General features: G+C 46.3%; 2 protein-coding genes across 3 annotated transcripts in view; one reads left to right on the forward strand and one right to left on the reverse strand.

Moving 5' to 3' along the window:
- Positions 1-13474, forward strand: part of LOC111157509 (synapsin III) — a 508652-nt gene that overhangs the window by 167905 nt on the left and 327273 nt on the right. The gene's annotated exons all lie outside the window — the stretch shown is intronic.
- Positions 1-13474, reverse strand: part of LOC111157510 (TIMP metallopeptidase inhibitor 3) — a 57676-nt gene that overhangs the window by 6263 nt on the left and 37939 nt on the right. Inside the window, exon 2 of the mRNA XM_022518975.1 lies at positions 7190-7272. Within this exon, the coding sequence (XP_022374683.1) occupies positions 7190-7272 (83 nt within the window). The remainder of the gene's footprint in view (positions 1-7189; positions 7273-13474) is intronic.

Below are 13474 nucleotides of genomic sequence, written 5' to 3' on the forward strand. Positions count from 1 at the left end.
ACCAACCTCAGCCCCCACGTTCCAAGGAGGCAGCTGGCCAGCATTCTAATGACATCTCTGGGACATTTCTCAGTATGTAAAAGCATTCCACTTACATTCCCCTCACTGTATCCTCCCAAGAACCCAAGGAAGTAGGCATTATTGCACCCATCTTACAGACAAGACTCATAAATTCTTTTGGTTGATGGAAGTTAGAACGCAGGCCAGGATTCTCCATGCTTTTATTTTTCTGAGCATCTGTTGAAAGCACTGGCTTCCTTTACCCCAGATAAGGCATATAACCACATACACAAAAATTCTAGATTTTTAACTAAACACTTTATAATTACTAAGTTGCACTGTATGAAAATGCCGATACTTGGCCATTTTTATCTATAACATAATCTAATGTAGTGGTTCTCGACTGGAGGCAGTTTTACCCCCACCCCTGAAGACATTCGGCCATAAAATATCAGCAGTACCGAAGTTGAGAAATCCTCTTCTAATAGTCACCCACCTCCTTCCCATGATAGCCCCGTGAGACAGGAACTATTTATGTCCATTTAATAGATGAGAAGCCTGAGCCCCAGACAGGTAAAGTGGCTTAGCTAAGGCCATATGGTTGGCAAATGGCAGAGCTAGGATTCCAGGCAGGAGAATCTTCTCCAGAGTCCAACCTGTGCTGTCTCTCACTGTGGCTTCACAAGTTCATGCCCAAGGACCTCTGGTACAGCCAAATGCTATTTATGGCTGTTGTGCCTCCTTTATCTGCATGTCGTCAGAACCACTGGTGTGACCATAACGAGGCTGACCCCACTGGGTGATTCCAGGTGAAAACCACGAGTCTCACATGGGTTCAGATCTGTTGAGAGAACTCTGTTAACTGTGTGAGCTGGCGAGGGTAGGAGGGGGCTCCAAGTTGTGGCCCAATCCCATTATCCCCCTGGTTCTCAGAGCACATGGGCCCAGGATGGCTGGTGGTCTCCAAGGGTTTACAACAGGACAATGTCTCTCCCTTAGTTCCTGGCATGCGTTATTAATTTACTTACAGTAATTAATAAAAAGCCAGACATCACCTCATTGGTGTCCCATCTAAGTGCCTCCCATTTGCACTAAGATCTGGGTTTTCTCCTTATTTTGTTTTAAGTGGGCACTGGCTGGTGGGGGTAGATAGTCCACAAGGACCTCCACCATTATAAAGGGTCTTTTGGACCCACAGAGTTCGGGAGCCTCTGTCTTTTTCAGGGGAATGCTGTTCTAATTGTGTGCAACCATCAGTGCAGATGGTTTTAATTTACCTGGCCTCTCTTTTAACCCTTTTCTCCCGAGAGGCTCAACAGCTGAATGAGGAAACGCAGCCAAGCGCTGTGAGAATTGCTGTCCACACTCGGTTTTCAGTTATGCCGTGGGGGAGCAAGGGTGGATCACATCGTACCCCCCACTTCCTCAGTGATGGATGGTGCGTCTCTGGCTTTAACAGGAACCATGCTTAAGAGCACTGCTCTGTGTGTGCCATCAAGTGTGGCCTTCAAAAAACATTCTCCACACTCCCTCCTGTGTCCAGCAGCTTCTCCTCTGCGTGGCTGTTCCTTGAGTTCCTGGCAAATGTTTCAACTTGACCCTCACTCGAGGTCTTTCAGACCCAGACCATTAGAGCCTCAGTACAACCTTGTCAGTCTTTCCCTTTCATGTCCTCTCTGCTTCATGAGTGAGGATCAACGCCCTGTCTAGGGTCCAGTGACTTAAGCTGCCCAGTTGAGTTCTCATTCCTTTTGAATTTGAAGGCATCTTGATTTCAGCATGGCTTGTAGCACTTGCATGCAGAATCAAAACGTTTGTGCATTGTGAACAATAAGGTCTGACAAGTACAGTGCTGCCTCTTTTAGGGTCACTTCTGAATTTAACCATATGGTAAAGGCAGATTGTACTCATTTTGTTATCTTTTCTTTATAATAATCCCATCTTGACCTAAATATCGACCCTATAAGTATCATTAGGTCTATATTCATAGAGACTGAGAATTGGTTTGACAAATTTAGGAGGGTGGTGATAGGTTTGTAATGCCCCGCTATCAGAGAATCATAGACTCTCAGAATTGGAAAAGACATTAAAGGTGACCTAATCCAGTCAAAGCATTGGAGGATTAATGGTCAGCTCAGGTTCTGGAAACAACCAGCCAGTCTGAACCTTGTCTCTGCCACTTATCAGCCACTTAAGCTCCTTGGGTCTCAGTTTCTTCATCCATAAAATGGGGCAAAGTGTTTACTTCATAAGGTGTTTTTGAGAATTAAGTGACTTAGAGTAGTACATGGTGTGCAACATTCAGTAAAAGTTATCTTAAAACTAGTTCTACTGGAATTCATATCAGCAGAGGGAAAGGTTTAGTCCTCTTCTTTCTCCATCTCTTTGCCCAACCTTATCTCTTAATGCAGGGATTTAAAGCTGGGTTTGAACTTCAAACTAAGCAGGTTGTGTTCTCTCTCTCTCTCTCTCCAGCTTATTGAAGTGAGACTGACAAATAAAAATGCATATGTTTAGAGTGTAACAAAATGATGTTTTGATATCTGTATACATTGTGAAATGGTCACCACAATCAAGAGAATTCACACAACCGTCCCTCCCAGAGTTACCTTGTGTGTGTGTGATGCTCCTTAGCAAATTTCTTGTCTTCAGTATGGTATTATTAATTATAGTCACTATGCCATGCATTAAATCTCCAGACTTTACTCATTCTAGTTCAGTAGAACTGAGAATTTTTACCCTCTGACCAACATTTCCCCATTTCCACCACCTCCCAGCCTCTAGTGACCATCATTCTACTCTGCTTCGTGAGAAGTTCAACTTTTTTTTAAAATTCCACATAAAAGTGAGCTTATGCTGTATTTGTCTTTTTGTGTCTGGCTTATTTCACTTATCATAATATCCTCCAGGTTCATTCATGTTGTCACAAATGATAGGATGTCCTTCTTTTTTAAGGCTGAATAAATTTCTGTCATGTGTAGACACATAGCACATTGGACTCTATAAGCCTCTGGACATCCCATCTTGGTAGTATGCACACAAAAGTTCGAAGAAGTTAGTTTCCCTGGGGTGAAGAACCAAATAATGTAAGAAAGAAATTTCTGAATCTGGGGGCTTTGAATATTTCTTGTGGAGTGCCTGGGTTTCACTCTGCATTGACAGCAGGAAATGTCTCCGTCATAGCAAATATGTCCGGCATGCCTGGAGATGAGCGCTTTGCTAGATTCTGCTTTACACCATGAACTCCTTTAAACCCGCAACTTTATTCTCATTTACAGACCGAGCAACTGAGTTTCAGAGACAGTAGGTACTTGACTGAGATACCAAGGGCAACCAAAGTCTTTCTTTCTCTATGAAAGAGAAGTCTCTCTCTTATAGAATGGGCTGTCTAGCAGGGGAAGCAGTGCATGTGAGAATGCAGGCCATCTCTGTTGAGGGCTAGCTGAGATATCCAGACCAGAAAGAGTTACAGGCATTGAGAAGGAGGAGAATGGCTCCCTGTGAGCTGGAGGGCAGGGAGGCTTCCAGCTGGAGCTTCAAAGGCGAGACCTTGCAATAGTGCTCATTTGATTAGACAAACCACTGAAGGAAGGAAGTCCCCAGGGGCCAAGCATTCCAATTGCCCAGCAAATCTGTCCTGCCCAGAGTCAGGACATGCAAAGCACATGACCAGTGGGCCTTCCCATGGATCTCTCCCCACCCCCCGCTCCACCCAGCCCAGGGCCAGCTGGGACATAATGTTCCCCACGTGTTGTCCCCTGCCACGTTAGCCTGGGAGCCTGTCTCCACAGCGTAAAATGCAGCTCCTGGCAGAGCCCATGGCTTTCTCATGGTCCTGACCAGAGATAAGGTCCCAATAGATTAGAGTGACCAATTCTGGCAACCGCTCCAGCTATCTCCAAGTTTGATTTTGCAATAAGCTCCCTTAACATTTGTATAGCCCCCCACACACACCTGTGGGTTTCTGCACGCTCAAGATAGGCCTGTAATGTGTACCAGACGTTATGGAATTAGCATATGGAAGAGGGTCTGCCCGCCTTTCATCTGGGTGAGAAGTTCGAGGGGAGGAGGTGGGAACTCTGAGACAGAAGAGAGAGGTGAGACAGGGTGGCTCAAATTCTCACGTTCTCCAAGCTCCTTTAGTTCTGCTCTAAGGGAGCCCTTGCTCACCGTCTGACTCTCTGGGGTAGACTCTCTAATCCACCAGAACAAAGCCACCCAGGGACCAGTGCCAAAACTCACGCAGGCTCCCCTCTCTGGCCTCTCCTCCTTCCCTCCTACAAAGAGTTTTCAATGCACCCTTTGCAGGATGTTGCAAGTCAAGAGCTACACTGCTGGATGACAAACGGACAAATGCAAACTAACCTCTTTTTGTTCCCTGGGGAAACTACATACAGATGGGTTGGGGTGGGCCCCCAAGGGGGCAGGAATGATGAATCAGCCTGCAGCTCCACTGCTCTGTAATCTCCCTGTTGGCAAAGGCTCTATAGCTTCCCTGGCGTCTGCCACTTTCTAGTCCTATGAACTTGACTATTACATGACCTTTCCAAGTCTGGGGCTGCCTCACCTGTAAAATAGAGGATAATGTATATCTACTTCATAGGGTTGTTATGAGGACTGTTCCATGCAAAGGATTAGCAGAATGCCTGATACACAGTAAATGCTTAGTACATGTCACTTGAATAGAGTCTTATATTCATTATAACAAATATAACAAATATTAACCTGCAATCCTGAAATTTTATCCTGGTAGCCTGAAGCACAGTGCTGAGCGAGAAGAGTGCTTCTGTGAGAGAAGAGAGCTCTCTCACAGCATAGAGAGAGAGAAGGAAGGGAGGGGAATTGTTAGACAAACTACTCCAATCCTTATACCCCATACCTGATTAGCAAACTGCTCCCTGAGAACAGCAGAATTCAGTAGCCTTTCAGGACAGAAGGGCAATGACCCTTCTATGAATTATCTAATATTGGGCTCGTAGGAGGGGCAGAGTTAATAAATGGCATTACATAGTGTTTGATGATCAAAGCGAGATGGTGGGGAAATTTGGGAGCCATGTAAAGAACACACAGGATTGGGAAGGAATCCCAGCACCTTAGCTTGGGAATGAGATCTGTCTTTAATTAAATGCATGACTGGGCAAGTCATTTCCCCTTTGAACCTGTGTCAGAAGTAAAACAAGGAATTTTACTTCCCAGTGCCCAGCACCCTGGTTGCATAAGTCCGGGTAAAGGACAGTGAATGGATAGTGTGATGCCACCAGCCTGGGAGTGTGTGTGTGTGTGTGTGTGTGTGTGTGTGCTCTGAAGCTGATGGGTGAACAAATGTAATTTGGCCTCCAAACACCTCCCTACCAGAGGCTGGCCTGACACCAGTGAAGGGGGAATGGGACATTCTGATCACCCTGGTCTCCAGGCCCGGAAGGAAGAGGGAAGCTAGGCAAGCTTAGGAACCACTGTCTCCCAGCTGTTTCCTCAGATCTGCTGGCCAGAGTGTCCATAATGTGATGAGTTGTCCCAGAGTGGGAAGGGAGTGTTGCCTGAACCACTGCTTTGTCTAACATGCTTCGGCATTTTTGCTTGCTGGCTGCGGGGGGGGGGGGGCATACAGTGGGGGTTTCTTTGGTTGTTGTTGATCTTCTTGGTTCTCCCCTCCACACTCTTCTCTCCCCATGGCTGTCTGAAGACATAAGCTGGTCCCATGACCAGGCTTGGGCAGCCAAGGGCACCTAGCCAGGGCTGACTCTGGACATTACATAACCAGAAGGCTGTGGGCGTTTCCAAAGTTGAATCCAAAGCAACAGGTTCCACAAATGTAGTACATCAAACCTCAGGCCTCAGGATGCAGGAATAATGAGGCCTGGAAGTCTGCCTCCAGGATGGTTGGGTACCACCCATGGGCTGTGGGTGGTACCTGGGTGTCAAGCCTTGTCTCCTCTGGGGAGTTTTCAGGCCAGTAGGGTCTCAACATCATTTCTCCATTAGATGGATAAACATCCACCAAGTCCTAGTTGTGAGCCAAGTCCTGCTCTAGTTTCTGGGGATGCAAATATGGGCAGTGAGTAAAAGGACTTGCAGTCCACTTGGACCTGAGCATACCCCATATTGAACTTCTGAGTAGTCATGCACATGTGTCTTGGGTCTTCTCTCCTGACCTGACTATACTTCCTTAACACAGGAACCCCATCTTCCTCGTGGCCTCCATGCTCCTGGCACAGGGTACTAAACATAGGGGGGTGCTTACAAATGTGGGGTGATGGAGCAGCTGCTGAGCCATTCAGGGTGAGTGAGTACCAGAGTGAGTCCTCTGTGCTAAGACAAGTACCTCTTTCAAGCGCCCAGAGCAGCTTTTGCTTAGAAGTAACACCACTCATGTCCCAGGGCACTTAGAATCCTGAAATGCCTGAGCTGGAAGGGCTCTTAGGGGCACTACGCCCGACCCTGCACTGTTAACAGGTGGCAAAACGGAGGTCCAGGAAAGGGGGGATTCCAGGGTAAGCAGGCTCAACTGGGAGTTGAGCTGAGATAAGGAAGCAGGTTCTGCAGGTTTCAAATCTGATGTTCTTTTTGGTAAGGTGGACTTCCTTAGTGTGCTTCGTAATGTTAATAGGCTCAGGAATAAGTTCAGTAATATGAATATGTTAGTAAACGGCGCTAAGCAGCTGGGAGGCAAGCTCTGGGAAAACAGGGAAAGAGGATGCAGTTCCTACTCCAGGATACGCTTCCTGTGATCGGCCAAAGTTCAGTGTAGAGATCAAGAGTTAAATATAAATGGTAACCTCGGCAACTGCATGAGACCAGTAGGCACTCTTGAAACTCAAAACTGAGAGCTCAGAAGAAGAGCCTGTAAGACAAACTAGTCCTACATCCCCTCATTTTACAGATGGGAAGACTGACACCCAGAGAGGGACAGTGACTTGGCCAGGGTCTCGCAGTTGCCAGGGAACAAGGCTGTCTGCCATCTGGTTCCAGAATTGAGCCTCTTAACAATGGTCTTTGAGGGACTCCACTTGCACTGGCTCTAGGGTGAAGCAGCCACCTTCCCCCCCAACTTCCTGCCATCATTTCTTCTGCCTCAGCAATGCCCTCTCCCGCAGTGGGGAGGGTTATGCACACCCACCTAGCCTCCCCTAGCTAGGACTCTGCTGCCAATAACCCAAGAGCTCTCCTGGAGCTGGATTCTGTCACTCACCTTCATCTGCTTGATGGTGTAGACCAGCGTGCCAAAAGGCCCCTCCTTCACCAGCTTCTTCCCTACCACCTTGGCCCGGATCACTGCAGAAAAAGGCAAGATACAGACAGGAAAGAGGTTAGGAAGACTTGAACCACATCAGGGATCACATCTCAGGTTGAGTGCCTGGAATTGCCTTCTTATATCTGGGCCAACTTGAATAGATGATTGTGTTTATAAAAGTAAGAATTCAGATGAGAGACAGTGGTTGGGGGCGTGGGTGGGGAGAGGAATGGAGGAATGAAGGCAGTCATCATTCAACTTAATTATCCCAAATGTTCACAGTTGCCAACCCTGGAAATTCCTAGGCTGCATTCACCCCTGGAGGAGTTTCTTGACTCTGTGGGTTTACCATAATCCAAAATCTACTGCTTTTATTAGAGCCTATTGCCATCCTCCATTGTCCATCTGGCAATTGCCTGGTCTCCCAGAACTATTGTCTTTCCACCAGGACCTCTTCCTGAATGCTACCTCATGTGGGGCTCTCCTTTGCATGCATACATTCACTGAGTCCTGATGGGCCTGCAGGATTGCAAAGCATCCCAGCGCCTCTCCATAGCTGGTCGGCATTCTGATGGGGCCCTTGGTTCCCAGCACTTAGATGGCAAAGTATGAAGTAAAGCATAGCTCAATTAGGATGTGGTGGAGGAGGGAGCAGTTGGAAGTAGGAGCTCAGGAATCAACAGAGCTCTGCTCTGTATGGCTATTATGACTGTGGGCAAGGAATTTTGCTTCTGGCCTCCCATTTCCTCCTGTGTAAAGCCAGGATAATAATGGTACCAATCTCCTGAACTGAAAGGATTAGGTAAGATAACGCATGTGAAATTCAGCACCGTATCTCCCACACGGTATATGTTACATAAACATTATTGATATTATCATATCATCATCATCATCACCAAAAATTGCATGCGCTGACAATAGAAGGATTGCTGCCATTAAAATTCGCTCCCATCTATCACATGCCAACTCTGTGCAGTAGTACATCTCATGTATTTACTCCTCAAGACAGCTTACATGGGCAGTATCACCATCCACATAATACAGACAAGGAAACTGACAGAGAAGTGAAGCCACTTGCTCTTCTGAACCTCAGTTTTCTCCTCTGTAAAGAGGGTATAACTACCTATATCAAAGAATTGGAATGAAGATTAAAGAAAAGATCTTCTGAAATTTCTTAGTACAACGTTTGGCAGAAAGGAGTTGCTCAGTAAATACCAATGGACTATGAACAGGAAAAGTATTAGACAGACCCAACTTGAGGAAGGCTGGAAGATAGGCATTTACTACCTGCAGTAAAAACACAGAGAAGGGAGGGATTTACTTAGAGATTATAAGAGGCTGTGCATTCTTTTTGTATTTTTCGTGAAAAGGAAGCACCCAGTAACTGTCTTCAGATATTTATAGAGCTCGCACATGGAAGAGTAATGGACAGATCTTAAAGACGATTCAGAAACTGCAGATAAGTTGTGTTCATTGGCTCAACCCCCCCAAAAAAAGGCATCTAATAACAAAAACTGGCAAGAAACGGGGAGGGGCTGCCATAGGGATAGAGAGAGTCTCCATCAAGGGGTTCTGGAAGCTCTCAGGCTAGGACCTTCCCCAAAATGGAATGGATTTTGCATGTATAGCAGCCATGCTTTGAGTCACACATTGAACTCTTCCAGTTCTAAGATCCTGTCACTCTTTTTTTTTTTTTTTAACCTCCAGTTATACTTAGCTCCTAAAAAGAGTAGGTCCTGAATAAATGCCTGTTGAACAGAATACCCTACACACACACACACACACACACACACACACACCCCTGCCCTATCTGGTGGCTCTGTTATGGCTCTGTTATCCCTGTTATCCTTCCCCATTTTGGATGTCCCACCACATTTCCCAATTCATTGACTCTAATCTCTAAAAACAAAACAAAACAACCTTTATTAGGACACAATCTCCGCCATCCCAACTGGATTCTGTCCCGTTCCTCTCCAAACAAGTTGGGACCCTACTCTTCCTATCAGACATGAAGTCAAGACCCAGATGAACCAACAGCCCCTCCAGAACTTCTTGCCAGGGAGGGTAAAACACAGAGCCCATTGGCGAAGTTAGCAATTTAGCAGACACAGCTCAGATTGGGAGGAGGCGAGTGGCTGTTTCCAAGTCCGCTACAAAAACGAGAGGTTGGCAAGATTCCAGGCAAAGCTCCCTCAAGATTCTGCCTCCACCTCTTTGTCTAACTTTGTAGCAGCATCCTTGGCAGGGAGCCAGACTCCCAGAGGCCCAGGGACTATTTCCTCTACAGTAACTCCCACAGTCAGGTTGTAACAGCTTAACTGTTGGGCAGAGAGCATATCTGCCAGGACTTTACTATTGATTCTTCCTGAATTGATTTGGCTCCATCCTCTGCCGCTTCATTAACACAGAAGGTAAACTAGCAAGTGAGTCTTTGCCTTAGGAGGGAAGAAATTGCAAACGGGATTTCTTTAAATAGCAACTTCTATCCTTCCCTGGCTCAAAAATGGCTTGACTTCATTTAGACATAACATGTCATAAGCAGACCTCTCCCATAAAGCTAGGTACTTCTGGAAGCTTCTGCACACACAGCTAGTCAATTCCTTCCTTACCCTGAAATGGCCTGAGCTTAGAACCTTTTCATCTGAGAATTGTTTGGTGAAAAGGGAGTCAGTTTCTGTAGTCAGGAAGCCACATTTGTGTTTCGTTCCACCACTACCATGCGGCCTCAGCAAACCCCTGTGTCCCCGACCTCCTTTCTCCTAAATCTTTCTGATTGTCTTGGCCCAATGCCCATCACGTGACTTACAAGCGATGTCCTAATTCTAGTGGAGCAGCAACATGGCAGAGCATGGAAGAGCCAGGGCTCTGGAGCCTGACGCCTGGGTTCAATCCCAGCAGTGGTGCCGCATGACCTTAGGGAGGTCATTAAGCCCTTCTTTGTCTTCATTTCCTAATCTACAGCAGTTCCTCATAAACCTCATGCTGTGAGGGTTACATGCAGACACTGACAATGGTGCATTTGCTGTCACTGCTGTTAGAATAACACCCCTACCAGTGACCTCTATTGTTACTTGTCTGAGTATCATTATCTTCTAACATATACCATAAACTAAGGCCTGGGGGTTCTCTCTGGGATGGGAAGAAAGGCAAACTCCTCAAAATATCTGGCCATGCAGAATTTCAGGAAGAGGTAAGGGAACACACATAAACTGGTCAAAACAAACATACAAGGTGTTTTTAAGTCTGGAGCACCCACCTCATCACAGGGACCTGCCCTATCTCATCACCCACATGTAATCCAAGAGCAGCCTACCAGAACCAAACTCGATCACACGGTTATGGTCCAGAAAAGCTGGCAGGGAAGGCCCAGCATGGAGGCCACACCAGTTTGTTTTTTTTTATAAAAACAAAACTGCACTACACTGAACTAAAATTAAGTAATATTCTCCTCTCCCAAAGAGATTCACAAAGTTCTTCCAAAGTAAAAACACCAGCCAACCTCAAATCTGCCCATTAGGTCTGAATTAATATGTCTTTATTTGCTTCGGTTTCTCCTCTGCAATGCAAATGTGTGCTATTTTGTACTTTCTTGTTTGGCAGTAAGGGTGCTCCTGAGCATTCTCTGGCCTTGGGGCCACAGTAGACAGCGGAGGTATGGAAGGTCATGGTTCTCCAACAATAACAGAAGACATTTTCCAAACTTAGAGCTGGCAGCTTGGGGGCTGTTCCCGCCACCTTGGTGTAGTGGCTAGAAGCCAGCTTTACAGATGGGCTGGGCTAGACAAAGGTTTTCTTTATTTTCCTTCCTGCTGGAATGTGGCCCCACACTGTCTTCCCAGTGTCCCCCGGCAGCTAAGCCAACATAGGAGTGAGCTGGGTTGGTGTGCTGGTGGGCATGATGACGAGAAATAGAAGTCCCATTTCCTACCTCCACAGAGACAGTCTAGTGGGAAGACAAAGTTTAAAAGTTCATGGCTAGAGGGCTAACCTCCAAGGTGTCTGAAAGCACCAGTCAGAGAAAGGGGCAATGACGAACAGCCTGAATCTCAGTTTTGGAGCCTCTTATGCCCCGGGAAAGGAAGCTGCGCTTCCAGGGATATGGAGGTCAAAGGAAAACAGAATAAACAGTATTTTAACTTAAAAGTCTGTAAGAAGAAACTGACCAGGCTATGTGTGCTTATATAATTGGCACATAGACCTGTAAATATAAATGTAGGGCCCTCTTAAATATATCATACACCTGAGGATCCAGATGTAAAGGTATATTTCTATATAATTCTCTTTCTTTAAATAATTTTTGTGAGGAGGGCTAGTAAGAGCTTGCAAAAACAAGAGAAACAAGGCACATCCCTTCCAAAAATATAATTGTGCGCTGTTGCCCCCACCTCCATCCATAGTAATGTAGACCACAAGCAGCACAAGTTTTGAACAAAAAACAATTCCAGCGGCAAACAAGATTCAGCTTCCAGTGCAGCTTACTGCTGTGTCCAGAAGTTGTACATCTGCTCTTTGTCAGCATATTCAGAGGGGGACAAGATGCCCACGAGAAAGCCCCTGCCTCTTACCCTCTCCTTCCACCTCCCATACAACTACCTTCAATCAAGTCCAGACCTTTTTACCCTGATCTGATGGTTGGACTTTTCTGCTAGCAGGTTGGAAGGCAAAGTTTGGCTGGATTTTAGATCAAGGGTCCCTTAAATGAATTAATGCATACCAACTTAAGACCATGGATTCTGCCCATCTTAGATCTTGGGATCCTGTTGACAGCACTATAGATCCTCCCCATGGTAAAGGAGTTGATTTAGCCATCAAATAAGTGAGATACTTTCACTACCACACACACACACACACACACACACACACACACACACACACACAAGTGCCCCTCACCCACACACACACACTCTGCTCCCATTCCTGTCTCTCTGAAGGCCCTATAGAATGACTTTGCTGACTTGAGGTATGGTTTTTAGGAGGACAGCGAGGGTAGGTAAGGCACACCTGACAAGCAGGTAGGATGAATTTCTCCAAAAGCAGAAGTCACTGTTAGAGTTAACCCTAGGAAGGGGAATGTTCTGATAGGACCCTACCAGGCAGGATCTAGGTAAGCATAAAGGCCTAGACTATGGGCTTACCAGTCTTTCGACTTGGACTTAGAAGAAAAGAGGGGTCTGGAAGTGTCTGATAGTCACTTGATGTTCATTTCCTGGTTGCCATCCACACGGGCCTTTCTGAGGCCAAGAGCTCATGACAAAGACAATAAGCAAGAAACCCACAGCAAGGTAGGCCCACAGCCCATCTGGCTCAGCCCATTAGGGAATTCTCTGGTCTTGTGCCCCATGGAGATCCTGCATTTTAGCCTATCCAAAGAAGGCAGAGCCAGCCTTCCTTGCTCCAGCAGCTGCCCAGCCATTCATTAACCATCAGCTCTCTGCATTTCATTACATCATGTCTCTAAGTCTAGGGGAGAGGGAAGGACTAGAACACACTCATAACAATAACTACTATTCATTAAGCCCCTCCCATGTGCCAAGCATGCATGCATGCTATCTTTTTTTTTTTTTTTTTTTTTTTTGACAGACAGATCACAAGTAGGCAGAGAGGCAGGCAGAGAGAGACAGGAGGAGGAGGCAGGCTCCCTGCTGAGCAGAGAGCCCGATGCAGGACTTGATCCCAGGACCCTGAGATCATGACCTGAGCCGAAGGCAGAGGCTTTAACCACTGAGCCACCCAGGCGCCCCCATGCATGCTATCTTGCTCTATTCTTAAGATAACTCTATAAGATGGCTATTATTGTCCCCGTTTTCCAACTATGAAGAATAAGATCAGGTACCCCGAGGGTGGTTTTGCATCCCAGCAGAACAAAAATTGGTGGGTCCCCCAAGAAAGTGGACTGCCTAAAGCCTTTTCATGGGATTTGTACTGATTGCAAAACATTTCATAATTTTCTGCACCTCCCCACCCCCACTGTCTGCTCTGGTAAGGATCAGAGAGGTGGATTTATCCCTAGGAGGAAGGCCCCCCGATAAGCCCCCAGTGACCCCCATCCCTTTGATCACCCCACCACTCTCTCCCAATCACTCACACATGTGCCGTCAGATTGGTAATAAGAATCTACAAGTAATCACCATCAGTAGTAGAACAGAATATCATCATGTGCTTTCCAGCAAGGCTTTTAAAGAAGAAAATAAAATAACTTAGAAACCACAAATCCTGATGATCCCTGAGCTTTCTCACAACACT

Source organism: Enhydra lutris, unplaced genomic scaffold (genome assembly GCF_002288905.1).
Source record: "Enhydra lutris kenyoni isolate GAN:26980312 unplaced genomic scaffold, ASM228890v2 scaffoldscaffold55, whole genome shotgun sequence".
NCBI lineage: Eukaryota > Metazoa > Chordata > Mammalia > Carnivora > Mustelidae > Enhydra > Enhydra lutris.